A 23,824-nucleotide genomic window follows, 5' to 3' on the forward strand; every position below is an offset into this window, starting at 1 on the left:
TATCATCGATGAAGACGATCACACAAGGTTCGCAGACCTACTTCATTTCGCGAAAAACTTCTTTTGTGGTGGTGGTATGTCTTTCAACCTTAATCTTAGTATTTTTTTTCATCATTTTTAGCTAAATCTTAGTTAAAAACTGAAGTAAATGCTTGATATTTGTCTATTTTCAGGTTTTTTGTAGTAAAATTGTTTATGATTTGATCGAAAAATTGTCAATTTTCACTGTATTTTTTGTCATACATTGTGTTCTTGAGCTTCAAAATAGTTAATGATCTATATATCTTTGTTTGCATAGTTTTTTGTTTTTTTCATCATTATTTTTAGAGTTTATTATGAGTGAAATAGCAAAATAGAAATCAAATTTTTGGGAGGTTTTTCATAAATCATTGATTTGGTTGCTGAATTTTTTTCTTCTTCAGATTTTTCGGTGACTAAACCTTTTCAGATTTTCTTTGTATGCAGCTAGATAGATCTCGAAAAAATACCAAAGTTATATAAAAAAAAACGGACAACCGAGCACAAAGTTATGCTTGGTCAAAGTTTTGAAAAATTACAATACTTTTCTCCACGGTTTTTTCAATAAAATCGCGGAGAAAAGTCTTTCTTTCTCCGTGGTTGTTTTAAAAATACTGCAGAGAAAAGTCTTTCTTTCTCTGCGGTTTTCATGGACTTTTCTCTACGCTGGATTACACTGTGGTACCCATTGCTCATAAAAACCACAGTCTATTAAGGAAAAAAACCGCAGAGAAAACCCAATTTTGTAGTAGTGACTCCTTTAAAATTGGCAAGATTGTTCTTGCTGTGTGAAGTAAGAAAACAAAGAATGGTAAATACTCATTTGATATCATGTGTTTTATCAAAACACACACTTGGTACTCTATGTTTATAATAATAATCATTCGGTACCCTTCGCTGAAATCTGGTCAACCCAAATTTTAAATATGACCACATTGCCCCTCATTTTAGTGATTTATTTGATTTTCTTTTGTTTGTTGTTATTTTAAATCTAACCCCTAAACTTAAACCCAAAAATTAAAATCAACACTCTAAACCTCTAAACTTAAAAGCCAAAAATTAAACTAAATTCAAACAAAATAGTTTAATTAAAATTTTAAAAAATTATTATGTTTTAGTTTTTCTTTTAAACTTATATTTGGTATTAAAAATAGTTATGTTTGTTCAATTAATAAAATAGTTTTATTAAATCTTTTTATTTAAAATTAATTTATATTATTTTTATTTAAAATTTTATTTTTAACTAATTTTTCATTGATTAATTTATAAAACATTTCTTTTTGTTTTATTAATTCAAAAAATATTTTAAAATTATTTTAAAATAACAAAACATAAAAGAATATCAAATAAATTATTAAGAGGCGTGTACGTCCTGAAAATCAGCACGTACTTTTTGAGGCAGCTCGAGTACAGATGGCAAGCAAAAGGATATAATTAATGTTCCACGTGTCCACCCTTTGTCCGGGGAAGTTTAGCACGATTCCCTAGACAAATAGCGTGAGATGAAGAGTTCGTGGTAACATATTGCCTGGAACCACTTGTGGAATGCAGCATCCATAGGCACGAACTGGTAGCACGCTAGTTCGTGGTACGCCAGAAGTCTGACGTATCCCAGGATCTTTATAACGTTGACTACGCAACGTAAACGTGCGTGAACAGACATCACGTATCTGTTCTATCCCGAATCCCCGGATACGCAATATAAACGTGCGTCGTCAGATGTCACACGCCTATATTAGACCATGTGGCTCATGATCTGTTTTACCTAATGATTAGACCACACTGTAATATAAAATGTAAATATTAATCATTGATGTAACAGATATGATGTGAGGGATCAAAGGATCACAGGATGACCCCAACACCTACCCAAGGATCATTCTCTTATAAATACCAAGACCCTAGGTAGTGTTGAAGGTTGGTTTTTCTCTGCAAGGCAAGATGCTGTAAAATTATAGAGAGAAATATAGCAATAACACATACTCGTGGACTAGGGAGATTTTAACCTCCGAACCACGTATAAAGGAGTGATCACCTTCTTTGCATTTGTCTTCCCCCACATCATTTTCTTAGTACGGTTTGTCATTAAGCACTAATTCATCCTAGTTATTCATATAATTCGTTATTGGCGAAAAATCGCGTCAACAAGGCGGGGTAATATGGTCATATTTATAATTTGGGTTGACCAGATTTGAGCAGAGAGTACCAAATAATACGAATTACAAATAAAAGGTACCGAATGATATTAGTATAAATATAGGGTACTAAATATGTATTATGATAATATATAGAGTAACAAAACTGTATTTACCATTCTTTATTTTCTTTCTTTCTCATACTTTTTCAAAAGATGAATAATTCGCATTGAAAAAGCGATCAGAGAAGATGGGTCAATGATAAGATGATTTTGTCCCAGTTAATTAGTCATTTTGAGAGGCACATGATACACATTTTAATCCAAAATTAAAGGACGGTCAAGGACTAAATTGGAAAATCAAGATTAACTCAAAGACAATAAGGCTAAAAATCCTTTTATACATTGTTATTATATGGTGATATATTTTGAATTTACATTATTTTATAAAGTTGATCTTCAAAATAATAATAATAATTCTCCAATTAATTTATAATCATCCCTTTACAAAAATATCTATTATGATTTCCTATGTAATGCCAGCAGCAGCATCCTCTAGGGCCCAAAAGAAAGGAAAGTGAAATAAAGAAAATACATAACATGTTGCACGTTTATTTTAATGCATATGAGGTAGCTATTCTGCTTACTGAGCCTAGCTCATCAGATAATGTTTTGTATTGTAGGTAAGAGGCCCTAAATATAAATCGTTGATGAGTATACGTGGAACCAACATGACTGTATATATGGGGTTGACGTGAAGAGAGTGGAGTTCTGCTATGCTATTTTATTAAAAAACAATAAACTTGATTTTATATTTATATTTTATAAAAAATATTTTGTGAACTTTATAATTTACATAAAGATTTAAAAGTATTTCATGAACGTTGTAATTTACTTAAAACTTTTAAATTTATCGGTTTGATACATCTCTAATTCTACGTTAAGGTGTAGTAACGCCACGAAAAATTATTTATAAAAGTATTAAGATTTGTATGTAAGATAAAATTTTTATTTAGTGGGTATTGTATAGTTTGAAGTTATGAACATTAGTTTATGTATTGTTTAATAAAGTTTTTTTGTAAATTCAGAATTTCAGTATTGTCGTATTCAGGTTAAACTTTGTTTTTACAGTATATATGTGTGTTAAGAAATGAGGTAGTTACAGTAATATGGTCATATTTATAATTCGGGTTGACTAAATTTGAGCAGAGAGTACCAAATTATACGAATTACAAATAGAAGGTATCGAATTATATTATTATAAATATAGGGTAATAAATATGTGTTATGATAATATATAGAATAACAAATGAGTATTTACCGTTCTTTATTTTCTTTCTTTCTCGTACTTTTTCAAAAGATGAATAATTCGCATTGAAAAGGCGATCAGAGAAGATGGGACAATGAAAAGATGATTTTGTCCCAGTTAATTAGTCATTTTGAGAGGCACATGATACACATTTTCATCCAAAATTAAATGACGGTCAAGGACTAAATTGGAAAATCAAGATTAACTCAAAGACAATAAGGCTAAAAATCCTTTTATATATTGTTATATGGTGATATATATTTTGGATTTACATTATTGTATAAAGATGGTTTTCAAAATAATAATAATAATTCTCCAATTAATATATAATCATACCTTTACAAAAATATCAATTATATATGTGATCACAACGAAAGAACATAAAAAGTTTTTTAATAATTTTGTAAAAATTTATTATCATTCCAAACCTTTCTTTTTCTTTCTTCCAAGTAAGTTGTGAGTAAATTAAATAGTTTCTGAAAATTCTTCTATTGCATCGTCAAGTCAAGTGAGTATAATATATATATATATATATATATATATATACCTGAGAATGACCAAGGAAATGAAACTGAAATTGTTATTGTGGGGACTTGTCAAAGACTTAATTGACCCAATTAATGACCAAAATTTCAAAGTCTACCAATCTAAGTCATCTTATTACGACCTTATAGAAAGAAAAGACCTTCAATATTATTAAATTACGTTTTGTTTGTGCTCTAATATTCACTGAAGATACATACCTAAAGGTGAAAATAACATCTCACTAAATATTATCTTAAGAAAACAATTGGTTAAGTAATAAAGGGGCTAAAGTCTTTGATCCCCAACAACACAAACACAATATCATTCTGCCCACTACAACTGGTCCATATCACAAGTAGCTATAAGTTAATAGAATATAGATTGAATTGACACATTGTAATTTTGTTTGATGTTGATTAAATAATAAAATTAAAATGTATATTAAAAAGTAAAATTGTAGTATATTATATTCTTGATGTGTAAAAATCTTTATAAAAAGAAATATGTATGGATAGTGTTCCTAACTTTAATTTGTAAATTATAGTTAGGGATGGAAACGAGGTGGGTAGTTGGTGGGGTGCTATACCCACCCATCTCATTTACTCTTTTTAATCCCCGTTCCCAATCTCAACCTTGTATATTTCCCGTCGGGGATGGGGCGAGGAATCCCCATAGATACCTATATATTTAAAAGTAAAATATAAAAGTAAATTACATAAAATTAATATATATTACACTATAATAATAATTCAAAAGGTTAAACATTGTCCAAAATAAAATTAAAAATATTTAAAAAGTTACTAATATGCTACAAAATCATTAAAGAAATTAAAATATATATATTAAAATAAATAAAAAATAAACGGGGCCTTGTTGGGGCAGAGAGTGCTATCCCCATCCTTGTTTCGTTTAACATGCGAGGATAAAAACCAATCCACATTCCCTATTTAGGCGAGAAACATTCGCCCATTAAGAGCATAAAAATTCCCATCCCTAATTATAGGTGTTTGTTAATATGTCTATTAGGAATGACAAAAAAATCAGGTGGAGCAAACTTGATGGTGTGTGAGATTTGCCCTGATTCAATAAGAGAAAAATACATGACGAATATATAACTTGCTTTGCCCGACCCTACGCCACCCAAACCTGTCGCTATTTTTATTTTATTTTTAAATAAATTGTACAAACTCCTCTCCCCATGATCGTTTCTGCCATTTTTATTGTCAAGTTCCGAGCTCCAAGTTAAACTTTAAGCAAACTTTTTCACTCACTCTAGTCCCATTATACTAGTAATAATGAATATATATAAATATGTATTGGGAGTCGCTGCGGTATGCTACTTTTTTTGGATACACAGGTTTTTTTTTTTTTGATACATAAATTAGTTGTAACTTAAATTTTTTTATATGATGGGGTATATTGTAGTTATTTAGGACATCCTACAAATTTTCAAGAAATTTATAATAATTTAAGATGTTTGGTTTCAAATAGTCTTTTCCTCGCGTGCCTGTTTTTTTTTTTTACATACGTGGAAAATAAGTTGCTTCAAATTTTGTTTTCAACAACACAATCACATAACAAAAATTAAATTACAACTGATTTATATACCAAAAATAGAAAGATAAAAAAACACACCATGTGTCAAAATAAATGAGCATACCACAGCCCATCTGTAACGACCCGAATTTGCTAATAGGGCTTAGGACCTTGATTAGTGTGCCTAGAGGGCAATAAATGAATTATTATGTTAATATATGAATTAATGTGAATATATGATTATGATGCATGTTTAGTTGAGTTAAATGTGCATGTGGACCCCGTCTGGATGTTAGGGGTATATATGTGATAAATGCTATATATATGTGATATATATGTGCAGCACGATCCGAGACAGTCCTAGGGAGCGATTAGCCAGAAAGTCACAACAGGGTTGAGGTTCCGACTCGGGGCGAGTCGAGGGGTAATTTAGGTATTAGACGTGTTACGGGGTTATCGGGTTAAGAAAATAAATATTTGGAGATATATTTGAGGATAGAATGTCTAGAAAGGAATATTGAGGAAATTTACTATTTTTGCCCTCGGGGACGTTTGGGTACCCCGAGCCTTGAGGTAACCACATAGATTTAAGTTAAATAAAACAAAGTAGAGGAATAGTTGAGAAACTTGGAGAAACCGACATACACTTTCCTTCTCAGCTGAAGATAGCTTTCATCTTCCTTTCTCTTTCACTCTTTAAGACAAACTCAAGGAAAACTTGGGGGAAACTAACTTGAAGCTAAGGGATTGCAGCTGGGGATTCAAAGGAGCTTGAAGCTTGGAGCATAGGGAATTGGTTCTGAGGCTTTATCCAGCAAGGTAAGCTTTAATTATAAAGGTTATGTTTAGAATTGCTACTGGTTTGTTAGAGTTTGCATGTTAGTTAAGTTTGATCTACTCTTGAGTGTTTTAGTTGAGTTTTGGAGCAGATTTTGATGGGTTTTGATGTTGATACTGAGCTGGAATGTTTGTATTGATTATCTAGGATTGTTAGCTAAGTTTTGGGTGAATTGGCTTGAGGAAAATGTAGAAAAATGATGAAGATTTCTGGGTTGGAGGTGAGGGCCGCGGCCCTAGGATGGGAATGCCGCGGCCCGTGTGCGCGCGCGGCCATGGGAGGCCGAGAAGTTTCATGCGCGCCGCAGCCCGTGTGGGTGTCAGTGAGGTGGTAGCCTCTGTCTTGAGGCTAGCCGCGGCGCTTGTGGGCAGGGCCGCGACTCTTAGTGCCAATTTGTGTTTTTAAGGGTGTTTAGGCTTGGGAATTCAATGGCTAAGGCTCGGGATGGATTTTATCACCCGGATTGATAGAATTCAAGATCCCGGAGGTTAGGGTTATGGCTCAAAGTTATTTATTGGATTAGAACTTGATGGATGGATATTGTTAATGTGTTGTGACTAGGGTTTCGGCGAGGCTCAAGTTAGAGGACTGTGCTCAGGACATCGGTGCTCGGAGAGCTCGGGACTCAGGTAAGAAAACCCTTGTTCCCATAGAGCTTGTATGCAGGGCTGAGCCTAATGTGTTTGAATTGCAGGGCGTAGCCCTTTGATTGTATTTGCTAGTATTCTGTACTTGTTTATTATGCTATGAGTGCAATTATGTGAATGATCGGCAAGAGCCGGGAATGGCGTAGGCCAGGAGCGGCAAACGGCCGGGAACGGCGTTGGGAACGTTGAGTGCAAGGCCGAGTACGGCAAGGGGCCGGGAGCAGCGTTGAGCACGTGTAGTGCGAGTTGCCAGGGCGAGTCCCTAACGGATACCTGGGATATCCTCACAATGTAGACCGCGAACCCAGGGCCTGGTAAAGCGCCTTGGACGACTTGGTCGTATGTGTTTAGCCTATTGATGGCCAGTTTATATACTTGGTGTATGTTTTGCATATGTTATCTGTTATGGGTTTTCTTGTTAGGCTTCGGCTCACAGATGCTCTGTGGTGCAGGTAAGGGCAAGGAGAAAGCCAACCAACCATGAGTGTAGCAGGCATGAGGCGGCATGTACATGTTTGGCCAGCCTGGTTGCCACAGCCAGTGGATTTTGGGAGATGTTTGTAAATAAACCTAGATTTTGTCGTTTAGTCGACTTGGTTCAGTTTATATGTTGTAAATATTTCTAAACTGTATTTTGGGATCCCAAGTGTTAAACTTTTATGATTTTCAATGAAATTGAATTATTTCTAAAGTTTTTCCTCTGTTTATGACTTAATTACACTATTTAACCTAAAACCTCGATTAGCGAGTTGAATGCATGTTTTTAAACTCACTTAGTAACGGCTCTAAGGAAGTAAGGTGTTACACCATCCCTATATATATATTATGTTTGGCCAATATGTATATTACCTATTGTATATATTTTTAACTGAAAATAAAAGATAAGAGATTTACATTTGAACTTTCTAAAGAATAGTATACTCAGTAAAATATACGTAGGATAATTTTTTTTGTAGAGGCTTCACTTTAAGCCCTATTAGTAGGACTTTCAGTGTTTCTCGACCCGTGAACAGTTTTTGACATGATTTTTTTTATGGCCGTATATATTGCAGTTATTTAGAGCATCTTGCAAATTTTTAGAAAATTACAAAGAGTTTACAGTACTGAAAACTAGGTTCAAACATGTTGTTTTCCACGCGCATAAAAAAAATTAGTCACATATGCAACAAAATGTTTGAACTTAGTTTTCAGTACTGTAAACTATTCGGAATTTTCTGAAAATTTGCAGGATGCTCTAAATAGCTACAATATACACGGTCATAAAAAAATCGCGCCGAAAACTGTTCACGGGTCGAGAACACTGAAAGCCCCACCGGTAGGGCTTAAAGTGAAGTCCCTATAGGAGAATTCCCCAAATAACATATACCTCTTATATAGAATATATATATATATATATAAATATATATTTATAGGGTGTTTCTATGGTAGGGGCTAGAAAAAGAGCCCTACCGGTGGGTCTCTTTTGTGTTATTGATCTGTTAACAGTTTTCGGTACAATTTTTTTTATGACTGTATATATTGTAGTTATTTAGAGCATCTTGCAAATTTTTAGAAAATTCCGAATAATTTAGAGTGTCGAAAACTAGTTTAAAAACATGTTGCACGTGTGACTAATTTTTTTTTTGCGAGTGGAAAACATTATCTTTGAATATAGTTTTCAACATTGTAAATTATTCGGAATTTTCTGAAAATTTGTAGGATGCTCTAAATAACTACAATATACACAGTTATAAAACAAATCGTGCCGAAAACTATTAACGAGTTGAAAACACAAAAGAGCCCCATCATGGAGCTCTTTATAAATATATATAAATATAGGGTATTTCTATGGTGCAATTCACCAAAAGAGGTGCACCGATGCATCTCTTTTTGTTTGCAACCCGTGAATAGTTTTTGGGACAAAATTATTTTATGACCATGTATATTGTAATTATTTAGAGTATGCTGCAAATTTTTAGAAAATTCTCAATAATTTACAGTATCGAAAACAAGGTTCAAACAAGTTAACATGACTTTTTTTTTATGCGAGTAGAAAACAATATGTTTGAACATTGTTTTCGGTACTCTAAATTATTTGGAATTTTCTAAAAATTTCCAAAATGTTCTAAATAACTATAATATACACAATCATAAAAAAAATCGCACAAGTCGCACCAAATTTACGGTGCAAGCAAAAGTGCACATCTTTTTGTGAGTTGCACCAAAGAGATTCCCTCTATATAAATATATATATATATATATATTTATATATTTATATAATCAACAATTAATAATAACATTTTTAACCCCACGACCTACTTTGGACTTATTAAACGCGGATATCAATCATTATACATTTTAATTAGGTTGACAGGCAAATCATCTGTGTGGACGAATTCTACTTTTCAACATATATACAATCGTAATTTGCGCAATCATTCCAATAGCATATTTTTAAACAAAAACACATGATATTAAGGGGAAAAAAATAGTATTTGATTCAACAATCATTTTTATATGTAGGGCATGCATTGCTTTTTAATGTTCATTTTTACTATTTTATGTTGTTTAGATGATGTTTCTAAGAATTCAAAATCGATCAGCCTTTTCAACTTTGTATATTTCCAAAAAAAAAATAACATTTTTGTCACCTGAATTTTTTACACTGTTAGATTATGCTCTCTAAAATATAGGGTTGGTTAAAGATTCTTTCTAAACTATTGATACTATTAGATTGTGTCCCCTATTATGATTTACATAAAATAATTAGTATTTTCACTTCATTTCAAACTTTGACAACTACCAAATTGTTTCCCATTTAATTATAAAAATTTTAGATTCTATTTTTTTTATTAATTCTAAAAAAATTAAGAAATAAAAAAATTATTTAAAACACTAAAATAATTTAAAATTTCTTTTAAATACATTTAAGATTGAAAATATTTTTAAAAGAAAAACTAAATTGTTACAAATAAAAAAAAATTCCATTGGTTAATGGGTTTCTTATTTAGAAATGTCATTTAATAATTTTGTTAAAAAAATCTCACTTTATCCAAAATTCAATAAGTATCAAGAAAAAATTCTCTCTCAATCATTAGAATTACATTTTTGATAGAAAATATATTTATACACAAGTACACATATACCCAAAGCACTAGATCCAAATATAGGATATTAAAAAGAAAATATTATAACATGCATTTCCCCATTATTGTTTTTAAGTCTATGTGTAAGGTCCTAAAGTTGGATGGCTGATCTTAAAAAATCTTTAATTCTTTTCTTATTTGTGTGATTTTGAATGTTTTTTTATACCACCTTGAGGTAACAATATTTTAATATTAATATATATTATTATGATATTTTTTTCTAATTGATTCCAATAAAATTTTTGTGGTTTTCGAAACAAATATTGATGACTTGTTTTCTATTCTTAAGTTTGTCTCTCTAATTGTCTGCAATTTGGGATGCCGAAAAATCTAATAGATCGACTTTTCATTTAGAAAATTCTGGGATATTCTCTTCTCTGATTTCATGGGGAGCTAAAAGATGACTTCTTCATGTTATAAATAGAAGTCTTGGCAGCCAAAGTGAAGTGTGCTTTCCACATTCCATTGAGTTTAAATCTTATTGAAGAGTGTGATTGTATTTTTGTGAAATTAAGAGTAGAAATACCTAGGTCTTGTTATTTCGTGCATGTTGAACTGTCTTTGATACTCTTTAGTCTTAAGGATTCAAGGTGTTATTTCGATTGTGTTTACATCAACAGTCTAAGGGAGAAGAACTGTTCAAAGTCTTTCCTCGGAAGGAAGGAAACATCACGAAGAAGAGTCATTCAAATCTTTTGAGTTGCTAAACATATTGACTAAGCAGACATTTATCATTTTGTAAATGTCAGTTTCATAATTTATTTAAAAATGTATTTTAAATTTGAAAAATGAATTAAAAAGACATTTTAAATTAATTATAATTTTAAAAAAATACATATTTTGATGACAAAAATATCTAAATTGCGGAGTTATAGATATATGGTGAATCAACATGTTTAACAATTATAACAGAGGTAATGACAAAAGCAATGTTTTAGCAACTCTGAGTATTTTTGACACAAAGAAAAAATATTAGGTATTTATATTTATTGAACATTATATATTTTTAACGTAAAAATTAAATATTATATTTAACTGTAACAAGTGTGAAACATTGAATATTTTTGTACAGCAAATACTCCTAATATATATATATATATATAAATAAGAATTTATGTTTTTGAAGAAATCAAAAATTGAGACCCTAAAACTAAGAAACATAAATTTAGTTGTTTAAAAAAAAAAGATTTGGTTCATTATTATCTTGCTATTGAAGTTGAATGGTAGGAGGAAGACTTAAGATTGAGGAACAAGGCAATTTCGGTCTTCTAATTTAAATTATTATTATTTTTTTGAAAGTTTCTTTTATAAATGAATGAAATTTATTTATTTTTCCCTTGTTTTATTATTAAAAGAAAAAGGGTTTTATTTTTTCTTAGCTCAAAAAAAAATAGAGTTTACATGCGATATCGGGACTCCTTATTATGTAAGATGGAAATTAGGACAGCGAATCAAACAATGCCAATTCTTTGAGATAGGAATTGTTTCGTCTATATTTGTATTCTTATCCACATACGTTAAATTAAACTTTAATATATATATATATATATATTTATATATTATTTTTTTAAATAAAAATAATAATAATAAATAAATATCTAAGAAACTTATGGAGTAAGCTTTCTTGTTGCGTGGCTTCTTGGAGAAGCTCACTATAATGTCGGCTGGTGAAAAAAAAAAAAAAAAAGAGCAATGTTCCTCTGCATTCGTGTCCTTTATATTTGCCAACCTCTCACCAATAAAGGAAGTTGTTTTGCTTGGAAACGAAGCCACGTGGCAATGCAGACTTGCAGGTGACGAAAACCTTAGTAGCTAGGGTTAAGACTATTAGGGCTCTCCACTCATTTCTTTTTAGAACGTTAACCTCACTTAATAATTTCTAAAAAGATTAAACATATTATTTAGTTTAAAAATACCCCCTACTTAAAATGTACTAATATATATATATTTTTGGGTTGCTTCTTTGCTTCGTCTACTTTTTTTTTAGATGTACCGATATGTTTCTTTTTTTCTGTTTTCGGTACCTAAATAATTTTTAGTATAATTTTTTTTATGACCGTGTACATTATAGTTATTTATAAATTTATGCAATTTTTTTTAAAAGAAATCAAATTATTTATAGTATTGATAATATGGTTTAAACAGTTTGTCGCACACGTAATTATTTTTTTTATAAACGTGGAAAGTGACATGTTTTGAAGTTTGTTTTCGGTATTATAAATTATTCAAAAAAATTTTAAAATTTGTATATGTTCTAAATAATTATAATGTATACGATCTTAAAAAAATACGGTGTAAATCATCCAGGTACCAAAAACCGGAGAGGAGTGCACCGAAAAAACACTATATATTTTTTTATAAATATATGGAGATAATTGTTTACTATTTATATTAACATAGAATTATTTTTAGCTATGAAAATCTAAAGTTAAACTTGACAACTATCTTATAAATTGAATTGATAATTTCACATTTATTTATTTTTAAAATGATAATATCCCATTTATAAACTATGTTGTTTTCTATTTTAAACACCCTAACAAATTAATGACATACTTACTATATGTAGTCGTTGTGGTATGCTCTTTTTTTTTTTTGACAATTGGTGTATCTTTTTTATTTTTGATACATAAATCAATTGTAATCCAAAAAAAATTATATGATGGTGTATATTATGATTATTTAGAATATCGTGTAAATTTTCAGAAAATTCTCGAAGATTTAACATGTTGAAAATAGAGTTTGAAACTGCGCTTATTTCATGGAAAAATTTATTTGAAACTAGATTTCAACGCCCTAAATTATTCCAAATTTTCTAAAAAATTTGCAAAATATCATAAATAACTACAATATACAACATCGTATAAAAAAATTTAGGCTACAACTTATTTATGTACAAAAAAAAACACCAGTGTGTCCAAAAAAAAAGAGCATATACCACAACAACTCCCTATATACATAAATTGGCCTAGTCAATCATATTTATTAAAACTATGACTCATTGTTTTAAAAAACAGTGACACGTCACTGTGTGTAATATTTGGGTACATATTTTGGATGCACATATCATTTTACTCATATATATATATATATTTATTATCCACATCTTCTCAAAATGTATTTATTATCCACAAGTATATATATTAAATAATTTTTTACAAAGCAATTTATTAGACATTGCTGAACATCTTCTCAAATGGGAATAATTTACTACATTTACGCGCACGGGTCGACATGCCCACAATATAGATGATGATTTGTCAAACAATAAAATTCATATACAACGAGCAATTAAATCTTTGACTCTGAAAAACAACACTAATAACTATCGTGGATATCATATACTTCTATTAAAATAACACCAACGTAGAAACATCTGAGCCTCTTTATGTAATAATAAAATCAAGAGTTTAGAAGCTACTGCCGAGATGACATTTTCTGATTGCTTAGCGATACTTGTAATATTTACGAAATTAAAATATGTGGGATCCGTTATTCAATCATATCAATAGCGATACGACACTTCGTTATAGTTATCGGGCACCGGTTATATGTGCTTGGGGGCAATTTTCTAAAATCAACTAGAAATTTATTTGAGTATTGCTATTTGGTACTTTAAAATGTCTAACACCACATTAGGTGTCATCTAATGATTGGTTAGCGAAACCCAATAATACTTATAAAATTCAAATAAATAGGATCCGATATTGAATTATACCAATAGCAATATGTCATCTCCTTCCTTGAATTGCACCAGTAGTGACCTTAGCAATTCTCAATTTATTTTGACATTGAATTAAACGAGATATTGAGACAAAGAAACAGCCGTGGTAGATTCTTATGAACTTGCTTCACATTATTATTAGAAGTCTACGTTAAGAAACGGATTAATGGGAATGTAAAAGATCGAGTTTGGTGCATTTTTACACTATATATATACATACATATACATATATATATTCCGGATATACCTAAGTTATATATATATATTTCTATATCTATGCTATATTCCTTTTGTTGTGGTTCGAGGGTATATCTCTTAGAATTCTTACAGTAACTTTAAGGACACTCCAGGTTGACACAGCAGCTATATATATATATATATATATATATATACACACAGCTCAACCCAACACAAAATCTCTCTTATTTCTCTTTCAGAAAAAGGTAAAACGTCTTAAAGAATCAGGTTGCCCTGTCTCCACTCTTAGCTACTCTTTTTTTTTTCTTTTTTTCTTTTTTACATTGTTTTATTATCCATAAGGTAATTTAGTACAGTTATTAACATATCGATCTCCTTCTACTCTGATCACTAATTAAGTAATTTTTTTCTTCTTTTTATACGTATACATAGCACTAATATATATTTATATATATACACATATATATATACAACGAAGACTAGCATTATTTTATTACACAAAAGCGTACAAATATACCAAACTTGACGTCCAAGCAACCTTTTCTATTAGTAGACATTTTATTCTTCTATTAGCTTGGGAGTACCTTATCACGTACTATTATCATCAAAGAGAAGAAAAAAAAGAAAAAAAATCAGTGAAAAAAATAATAAAGTGTGGAAGAATTAAATTCCTTTCTTCTCATCATCTTATAATACACAGATCGATCGAGTTATATTAGAACTATAGGCCAAAAAAAAGACCAAGTCTTCGTGATAAACGTGTGCCCCAAAAGTGTTCGACTCACCAAGACACATATATAGATATTCCTTTACGTTTTACCCAATTTGGCTCTTGATTTGGGGTTGTTTTTTTTTCTTATAACAGAGAAAAATTGGAGCTTTGGGATGAAAAACTGATCAGAATTGAGATCATCATCATGACATGGTGCGACGAATCAGAAGAGGAGAGATCCAATATTCAGATAATCACAGCAGCAACAACAACAACTACTGATGTTTCTGTTATGACTAATAATAGTAATAATACCAACCAGTCAAGAAGTGTTATAATATGTCCATCTTGTGGTCACCATATACAATTCCAAGACCAGGTAATTAATTTTCTTTTATTTTTTTGGTTGTGAATATTATTTATTATTGATATTAAGTTGTGTAAATTTTTTTATTATAATTATTAGGCGGGTATTCATGATTTGCCGGGATTACCAGCCGGAGTGAAGTTTGATCCGACGGACCATGAAATACTCGAACATTTAGAGGCAAAAGTTCACTCAGATTCCGGTAAGCTTCATCCACTCATAGATGAGTTCATACCAACACTTGAAGGAGAAAATGGAATTTGCTACACTCACCCAGAAAAGCTTCCAGGTAATTAAAAATTAATTAATTAATTTTTTTTATATATATATATATTTATATATTCCAACCAAACACTATATCTATATAGCTAGAGCTAGAATTGGGATATTCTGAGTTTAATTTGGGGTAGCAGCAAAATTATTGAGATTTTTTTTTCTTTAAAAAAAATTTTCAAGTACACTATATAGATACCTCTTCCTCTTCTCTTAATTATGAGAAAAACAATTATAAGTCTAAATTAAATATTGCAGTGTTTTTTTTTTCAAATGGGGAATTTATTTTAATATATAGGTGATTAGATTACAACAACATAATTTCTAATAATTTTATTTCCATGCTAAAGATTATATGTTAATAGTTATAATATATACCTAAAAAAAATTTAATCAAAGAGGATTCTTGTTCTTACAAGTTTTTTTTTTGCACATAATTTTCAAGCTAATTAAGAAGTTTCAAATGTATATAATCATTTTTTGTTATATAATATATACTAAATATGTACGTGTGCGTACATGTAAAGGAGGGTTAAATTAACACTTCAAGTTTTTTTTTTATTGAAATATTAAACAAATTAATATTAATTGATAATCCTTAAAATTGGATAGTGATTTGCATATATGTTTTTATATATTAATTAATTGGTTTCGATCTTTGGAGTTACGTCTTTCCAATTGTTGATATATCAAATTGAAAGAAACATAAAAACAATACGTACAATCCATTATTAATTATTTATGCGTGTATTGGGGTGTGACTACTTAATTATTATTATTATTATTATTATTATTATTATTACTTAATTGTGTTATAAACGGATATAATTTGGATGTATTAACACTCTTTCTCTTTTTTTGGTATGTCGTTTTAGTTTTTCGTCTCTTTAATTCACCAAGAATCATTCTTTTTCAAGTTTAAATGTCTTAACGTACACAAATTAATTAACCATTACATATATTTATCTTTATATAGATAAATTATTTTTACCCAATTAATTGATTAGCTTGAAATCCTATGCACATGAGCATTTAGTTACACACATAAATATAAATACACCAATATAAAAGTATATAGATATATATGCATTTCATGCATGAATTCTTGAATCAACATGCTGTTTCATGTTGTGACATGAAAAATGCCTTGATAGCTTTTATTTATGTCTATTTATATAAATATATATATATATATATAACATGTACTTATACGTGTGATTAATATTGAAAATATATGTTTATGTACACACAAATTGTTTATCCCTATAATTCTTTATAATGATTTAATTTAATTGCTGTTAAAAAGTATATAGTATGGAAATTGATTTTGGCATGTTAGTTGTAATTAGCACTAGTTATGTATAATATAATATCTGACCGTTAACACTTGAGAAATGTGACTTCGCCACCAAGTTTCGGTAGGGATGCCTTTGCTGGCATCTTCTTTGTTTTTTGGTCAAAGTTTTGAATGTCAACAATCACATCATTACATCACAAAGAGGTGACATACTGTTATTGATACAATCAAATATCGGATTCCGCATATTTGAATTTAATAAGTATTATGGGGTATCGTTAACCAACTATATAGTGTCACCTCATGTGGTGTTAGACACCTTAAAGTATCAAATAGCAACACTAAATTTCTTGTGGTTATGCTAAGTTGTGGTAGTGGTGGCGGTGGTCCATCCTTAATGGATGAGAACCCTAGCCTAGAGGTACAATTAACGATGACTCAATCAAAGGAAGATGAGGCACATATGAGTCTCCTGTAACTGGCATGTGATCCTCAGGATTGCTGAAAGCCGAACGGGTGGGGGCAGGATCTGCAACACGTGATCCCTTTAATTGGCGTGGCTAATTTTAAAACACGCTCATAATACATATACCATATTTGAATTATTCTATATACATAATTATTATAATATGCATAATGAACTTAGGTTTTTTTTTTTAATTTTGATATTTGATCTCTCATCATCAGGAGTAAGCAAAGATGGGCAAATTCGCCACTTCTTCCATCGACCTTCGAAGGCCTACACAACAGGCACAAGAAAACGTAGGAAGGTTAACACAGACGAAGATGGAAGCGAAACTAGATGGCATAAAACAGGTAAAACAAGGCCAGTATTCGTCGGTGGAGGAGTGAAGGGTTTCAAAAAGATCTTAGTTCTATACACCAACTATGGTAGGCAAAGGAAGCCTGAAAAAACTAATTGGGTTATGCACCAATACCATTTGGGGAATAATGAGGAAGAGAAAGATGGAGAGTTAGTTGCCTCAAAAGTTTTCTACCAAACACAGCCTAGACAATGTGGATCGTCATCATTGATCATCAAAGACCAATCAATAATATTTGATCATACAACAACAAGTACTACCACTACTACTTCGATGAATATGAGAAGTAGTAGTGGATTCGAAGACGATGATGATGATCATGGTCATAATCATAATCATTATCATCTAGCAAAGAATTCTACTCTTCATCAAGTTGGTCAGTATAATAATTATAGTATTCCTAATCCTTTCCTTAATTATGATGATGAAGGGTCCCATAATAGAGAGAGCCCACCACAGCTAATCCCAAATTTGGTTGTCCAAGGTGATGGGTCTTCGTTTATTCATCGATTAACCACAGATGCAAGCAAAGGAAAGCTGTCTTGATCAATAATACATATACATATATAGATGAAAAAGCTTTATTTGGTAGGGTATATATATATAACTATGAATGACAGTCATGACTTTTTCTGGTTGTTGGTATTGTTGTTGTGTAACAGTCAATCGAATAAATTATGGTCATATATTGTAAGATATATATTTGAAGTTTTGATGGGAAAAAGAAGAAAGGATATATGATCAGAAGAAGAATATGGGTTGGTGCATGATAATATGGGCGTACACACCTGACTTTATTTTATAGGAGTGTAAAGATAAGTAGTAGTCTTTTAGGGTTTTTAGTTATTCATGAATATTAATCATATGTTCATATATATATATATACATATATATATGGTATACCATTGTTTAAGCAATTTTTGACTTAATAAATATGAAAGCATGTTATATATGGTTGCTATTACATGTTTTTTTTTTTATGTGAAATAGAGGTTACAACCGAGTTTCATATTTTGTAATATTTTATGGTACTATGTTCAAATTCTTTTTATTATATCTAGCATAATTAAATTGAATCTTGAGTAATTAGAATAAATATTTCTTAAATGTAATAACAAACACACACTATTTTTTCAAAGTTTACGATAAAAAATACATCTTTTTTTTGAGTAATTGAAACAAATACCGTTTCTAAACATTTCAAAAGTATATATATGAAATATGGATTGAAAAAAATGCACTATTTTTTTATATTTGCAATGTTATTTATTATGTTATTTACATGTTTTACAAACGAGTAATGATATGCGCACCCAAACATTATACACACTATATGGCAGTACTGTTTTTTAAAACAGTGAGTCTCAGTTTAAATAAATATGATTGATTGACAAAAACAGACGCATCACGGTGTAATGTTTAAGTGCACTTATCATTAATCTTTACATATATAAACCTAGGAAAAGCTCAACAATACATATTATGAGGCAAAATTTTGCAAGACATTATACCTTAACTATATAGTTTGAAAATTACTCCCCTAATGTGACCAGGGGGGAGCCCGAACTAGAACCGTTCCTCAAGAGCACTAACCTAACCCTAATGTACCATCTTTGGTAGCTCAAGTCTATACCCAACATTTAAAGGACAAAGTAACCCTAAGGTTAGCTACAAGTTAATGTTCAAATTTAATCTTATCCCGAGAATGATGCTACTACAATTCTCTGTGTGGTCTAGTCATAATATCTAACTCGAGGCCACCTCAAGTTCTAATCTTGAGGCGACCTCTATCCCATGAAATCCAGAGGATGATCGAACCACTTGGAATGCTCCAAGTGGTTTCTTTACAATAGTCATCTTTATGTTGACGATCATCGTGAGAAGAATAAAAAAGAAAATCTTGACGATCATCTCGGATTTGATCAGAGTTTTGGAGCTAATTAAGCGTTTAGCAGCCAATCATGTCACAAGTTTCAATCTTGTACTTTGCAATATATTATTACTATAATTAAGATGAAATTATACACCAACAATGTATATTATTCTCGTTGTAACTTTGCTACTTTGTTAAAATTGTGAATTTGATAATTTTACTTACTAATTAAATAGTTTTGGTAGCATGTGAGTTGTTATTTTGAAAACAAAAATCTAAATATTTCATTTTATAATAAACCTCATCTTTAAATAATAAACCTGCTATGAAATTGAGCAATGTTTGATTTTGTATAGGCATGTTACCTCAAAATATATTAAAACACGCCAAAGTTAGTGCATTTTTTAGGTTATGGAATCAGGCGTTGCCCTATATATTAGCTTTTTATTAATAAGTAGAAGCTAATAATTCTTTATTTATTTTGAAATATATATATATATATATATAAATTAGCTTCTTTGAATAAGAAAAATATGGAAGAGACCATATATCTGAAGGAAAAAAAAATTATAAAAAAACCACACATATTTTAAAACAAATACGTAAGAGAAAATTAATGTATATCTATATATTTATACTTGTAAATTTTGTTGATTATATGTACTATACATATATTTGACCTTTTTTAAAAGATATATAAATACATGACATTTAAATAAATAAATTATAAGGTATAAATATACCCTTTAATAATTTTTTTAAATTATAATTTTACATTTTGAAATGAAGATATAAATTTGTCAATGTGTAAAGGGGCAAAGGAAATGTCAATCTCCCAACTCCATTAGATTACCAAAATCTCAAATTTATGTGTGACCCACACACACATATATATATATATATATATATTATTCTAGTTTTCAATAATTTTGAGTAGATAATAATTTCCCTTTTCCCATTTTTCAATCTCATAAAATAAACTCACAAATCACAATGAAGTGTAAATGGCTAGTAGTTGTCTTCCCATTTTTAAATTCTCATGTAAGATTAAATTAAACTTAGTGAACAAGAAAGGAAAGACTAGCTAGTCCTTCCTTGTCATGTCATGATTATAGAGAAAATAAATAAATGAGTAAAATATATCAATTGTATTTTCAGGGCAACTTTTTCTTTATTATTATTATTATTATTTTGGCTCTATCACACTAAGAACAAAATTTTATTATAGTTTTGACCACCATTTGGTTCATTTTAATCTAATCACCACAATAAAATATTTTTATTCATAAATCAACAGTTTAAGAGATATAAATATTAAATATAGATTTTCATATACATTGACAAATTTAATAATAAAAGAACTACATATTTTAATGGCGATATCATATATGATTATTATTTATACAAAAGTTTTTTAAATGGCCGCATGATACATTTTATAAATATATATATAAAAAAAATTGTATTGTTGCTATTTTAGATGTTAAAAGCATGTTTGGAAGAATTTGTCAAAAAAAAAAAGTATGTTTGGAAGTTATTGAGTAATATGTGTAATTTTCCAAAGGTACTCGAACTTAATATTTCTATAATGAACTATTATAAAGACACTTTCAAAACTAATCACAATCGAATAAATATATTTTTACATATAACCTTGTTTGTATTACACTAAATTGTTTTATAAACTAACGTAGATATATAATGTCATTAATATAAATAATATACACTTAAAATTATAAACATGTCACATCTATATAAAGTAATTTTTTTAAAAAAAATAATACATAGAAGAGTAAGACTTGTTGGCCAAGATTTTGACTTTAGGCTTTGAGCTTTTCAAAAGTTCTTCCTCGAAAAGCTACATATAGTAGTTTCCGCAAAGAACTTTCTAGAATCAAAAATTAAAATTTATTAAAAATTCAACCAACCACTTAAATTGTTTTTAAGCTTTAAAAACTCAAAAGGGTCTTTCGAAACCCTAACTTGATTTTGAGAAGTCTTTAAAATAGAGTAAACTTTTAGTATTTCGAATTTCTAAATGCGTTACATCATTTTAATTAAGAATTCCTATTTATTAATTTAAGCATTCGAATATGGAAATTTTTATTTTAAATTCTTAGCAAAAGAGAATTAATGGAACGTGAATTAGCAAGAGGAATAGACGTGGGTTTTATTCATGTGCAACTAATGTGGAAAAAATATATTAGAGCAATCCAATGCAAAAATACTTTATAATTGCCAAATATTAAAGTGAATCCGAATTTATAATTTTTTATATTAAAGAGGCAAAAGAGATATTGGCAACGTTGTTACTGGTTAGATAATGTTGCATTCTCTTTTCTCTTTTCTTTTTTTTAAAAAAAATAACTAATATTTTATTACATATGTACTTTTTTAGCAACTAATTGTGTTGCTACTATTGGAGTTGTTCTTAGAATGTTTGTGCCCAAGAAAAAAGACTATTAGGTAGGTAGTTTCCTATAAAATAATGTGAGAGTTCTACCAAATCCTTCCTTAAAATTATACCAATCTTTTTATTATTTTAATAAGGATTTATATCTTTCGGCTCCTGTGTTTTGTTACATTATTTGTTTGGACCATGTGTTATGACAAATTATTTTTTGAACCTTATGTTTTGTAAAATAATTCAAATAGATCCTTAAACTCAATTTTAATTAAAGTTTTTTTTTACTAAAATAACAAATAATTTATCAAACTAACAACTCAAAACAAAAACACAAAATTTTGTCAAGCAATCGTGTTGTTATATTAAAAAAAATTCATCGAAATCGGGTTTAGAGCTAGTAAAACTATTTTATAAAACATAAAGTCTAAAAAATACTTTGTCAAAATATAATATCCAAATAGATAACGGAACAAAACACACAATCCAAAACACTGTAAACCCTTTTAATATATAAACTTGTTTTTCTTTTCCTAAACAATGAGTGCTTAACTTATAAAACACTGAGATTTGGTCTTCTCTCTTTTAAATGTGTATTCTTTTATCTGTATCAATTTTCCCACTTCTATACTACTCTTTGATTATTATTATAATAAAAGACTAAAGAAAAAGCAGTAATCGACCAAATATTAAAAAAGTAAACGAAGAAATAATAAGTTCCTCCATTTCTTGGGGATTAGGCAACCATGGATCATATTAAAAAACATTGAATTTAAGTAATGTCTATTCCAATCGATCTACGACCAAATGGTCCAGTAATACCTGACTTTTCTTATCAAGAAAAGCTTCCATTACTGACTTTTTTTTATCAAGAAAAGCTTCCATTATTTACATCTAATCTCCCTTGACCTACTTCACTTTCAAGATTTTGCAAGTTTTTCAATGTACTCTACAATAAACTATATTTATAGGGACATAGAGTTTCTTTCGTTTGAATTCATTTCAATAATTCTTTTAGCTGTTTTGAAATTTGAGTATTTGTGAATTATAAAAAATATTAAATTTGAGTATTTATTGTTGTAGGTGTTGAAAATTATAAATAATTTTAATATAAATATGTGTGAAATATTATTGAAAAACACATTAAAAATAACATAAACTATAATTTAAACAAAAAAAAATTAGATTAATGGTTAATTCTTTAACTATTAAAGAGGATGTGAGAATTCAAATCCTTTAACTTATTTTTTTTTTTTAATAAATCAACTAAACCAGAATATGGGCCTGGAAATGGGCCCAAGTTTGCAAATTCGGCTCAATAAGCACAAATATGGGTTTGAATTCAAAGTGTGGAATTTACATCTTATATGGCTTTGTTTTGCAATTATTGAAAAATATTGGATTTTTATTTTGTCAATGTTTGTCTATCTTATTCTTTCAAACAGATGTGATTTTTATTCTCATGTAGTTATTTTTGCCTAATTTGAAGATGAAGTCTTTCAATTGACATCTTCAAAGAGACTTGCTACTACCAACTTTTTAGGCCTAAATATGGGATTGGAAATGGGCACGAGTTTGCGAATTTGGATCAACAAGCTCAAATATGAGATCTAATTTAAAATGTGGAATTTGCACTGGCTTTTTCTGCCATCTATTGAAAAATATTGGATTTCTATTTTGGTAATGTTGGTGTAACTTTTTTTTTCTTCCAAATATTTGGGTTTTTAATTCTCATATAGTTGATTTTCCTCGCTTGTAGAGGAAGTTTTTCAATTGACATCTTAAAGGAGACTTGCTACTTCGAACTTTAGAGCAACAAATTATATCGTTGTGTGACCATAATCGGAGTGGAACTTGCAACAAATTATATCGTTGTGACCATAATCGGAGTGGAACTTACACTACTTTCAGTAAATTGTTATACTTGTATAAGTTTCAAGACTTGTTTACAACAAATTGTTAGATACCAAATCCAACCCTATTAGGTTGAATACCCTAATCACTACTTTCTTTCCATGTT

General features: G+C 29.5%; 1 protein-coding gene across 1 annotated transcript; it reads left to right on the top strand.

The window, feature by feature from the left end:
• The first annotated feature begins 14,638 nt into the window (after positions 1-14,638).
• Positions 14,639-18,488, top strand: LOC133801561 (NAC domain-containing protein 73-like). The gene is made up of 3 exons (XM_062239804.1): positions 14,639-15,145; positions 15,233-15,422; positions 17,391-18,488. Exons 1-3 carry the CDS (start codon positions 14,972-14,974, stop codon positions 18,071-18,073), a joined length of 1,047 nt encoding a protein of 348 aa, XP_062095788.1. The 5' UTR covers positions 14,639-14,971; the 3' UTR covers positions 18,074-18,488.
• Positions 18,489-23,824: the final 5,336 nt, after the last annotated feature.

This window comes from Humulus lupulus, chromosome 9, assembly GCF_963169125.1.
Source record: "Humulus lupulus chromosome 9, drHumLupu1.1, whole genome shotgun sequence".
Taxonomy (NCBI): domain Eukaryota; kingdom Viridiplantae; phylum Streptophyta; class Magnoliopsida; order Rosales; family Cannabaceae; genus Humulus; species Humulus lupulus.

Coding starts and splice junctions, on each gene's coding strand:
- LOC133801561 (XM_062239804.1), top strand. CDS start 14,972: ATGACATGGTGCGACGAATCAGAAGAGGAGAGATCCAATATTCAGATA. Junction 15,146..15,232: donor ATATACAATTCCAAGACCAG/GTAATTAATTTT, acceptor TATAATTATTAG/GCGGGTATTCATGATTTGCC. Junction 15,423..17,390: donor TCACCCAGAAAAGCTTCCAG/GTAATTAAAAAT, acceptor TCTCATCATCAG/GAGTAAGCAAAGATGGGCAA.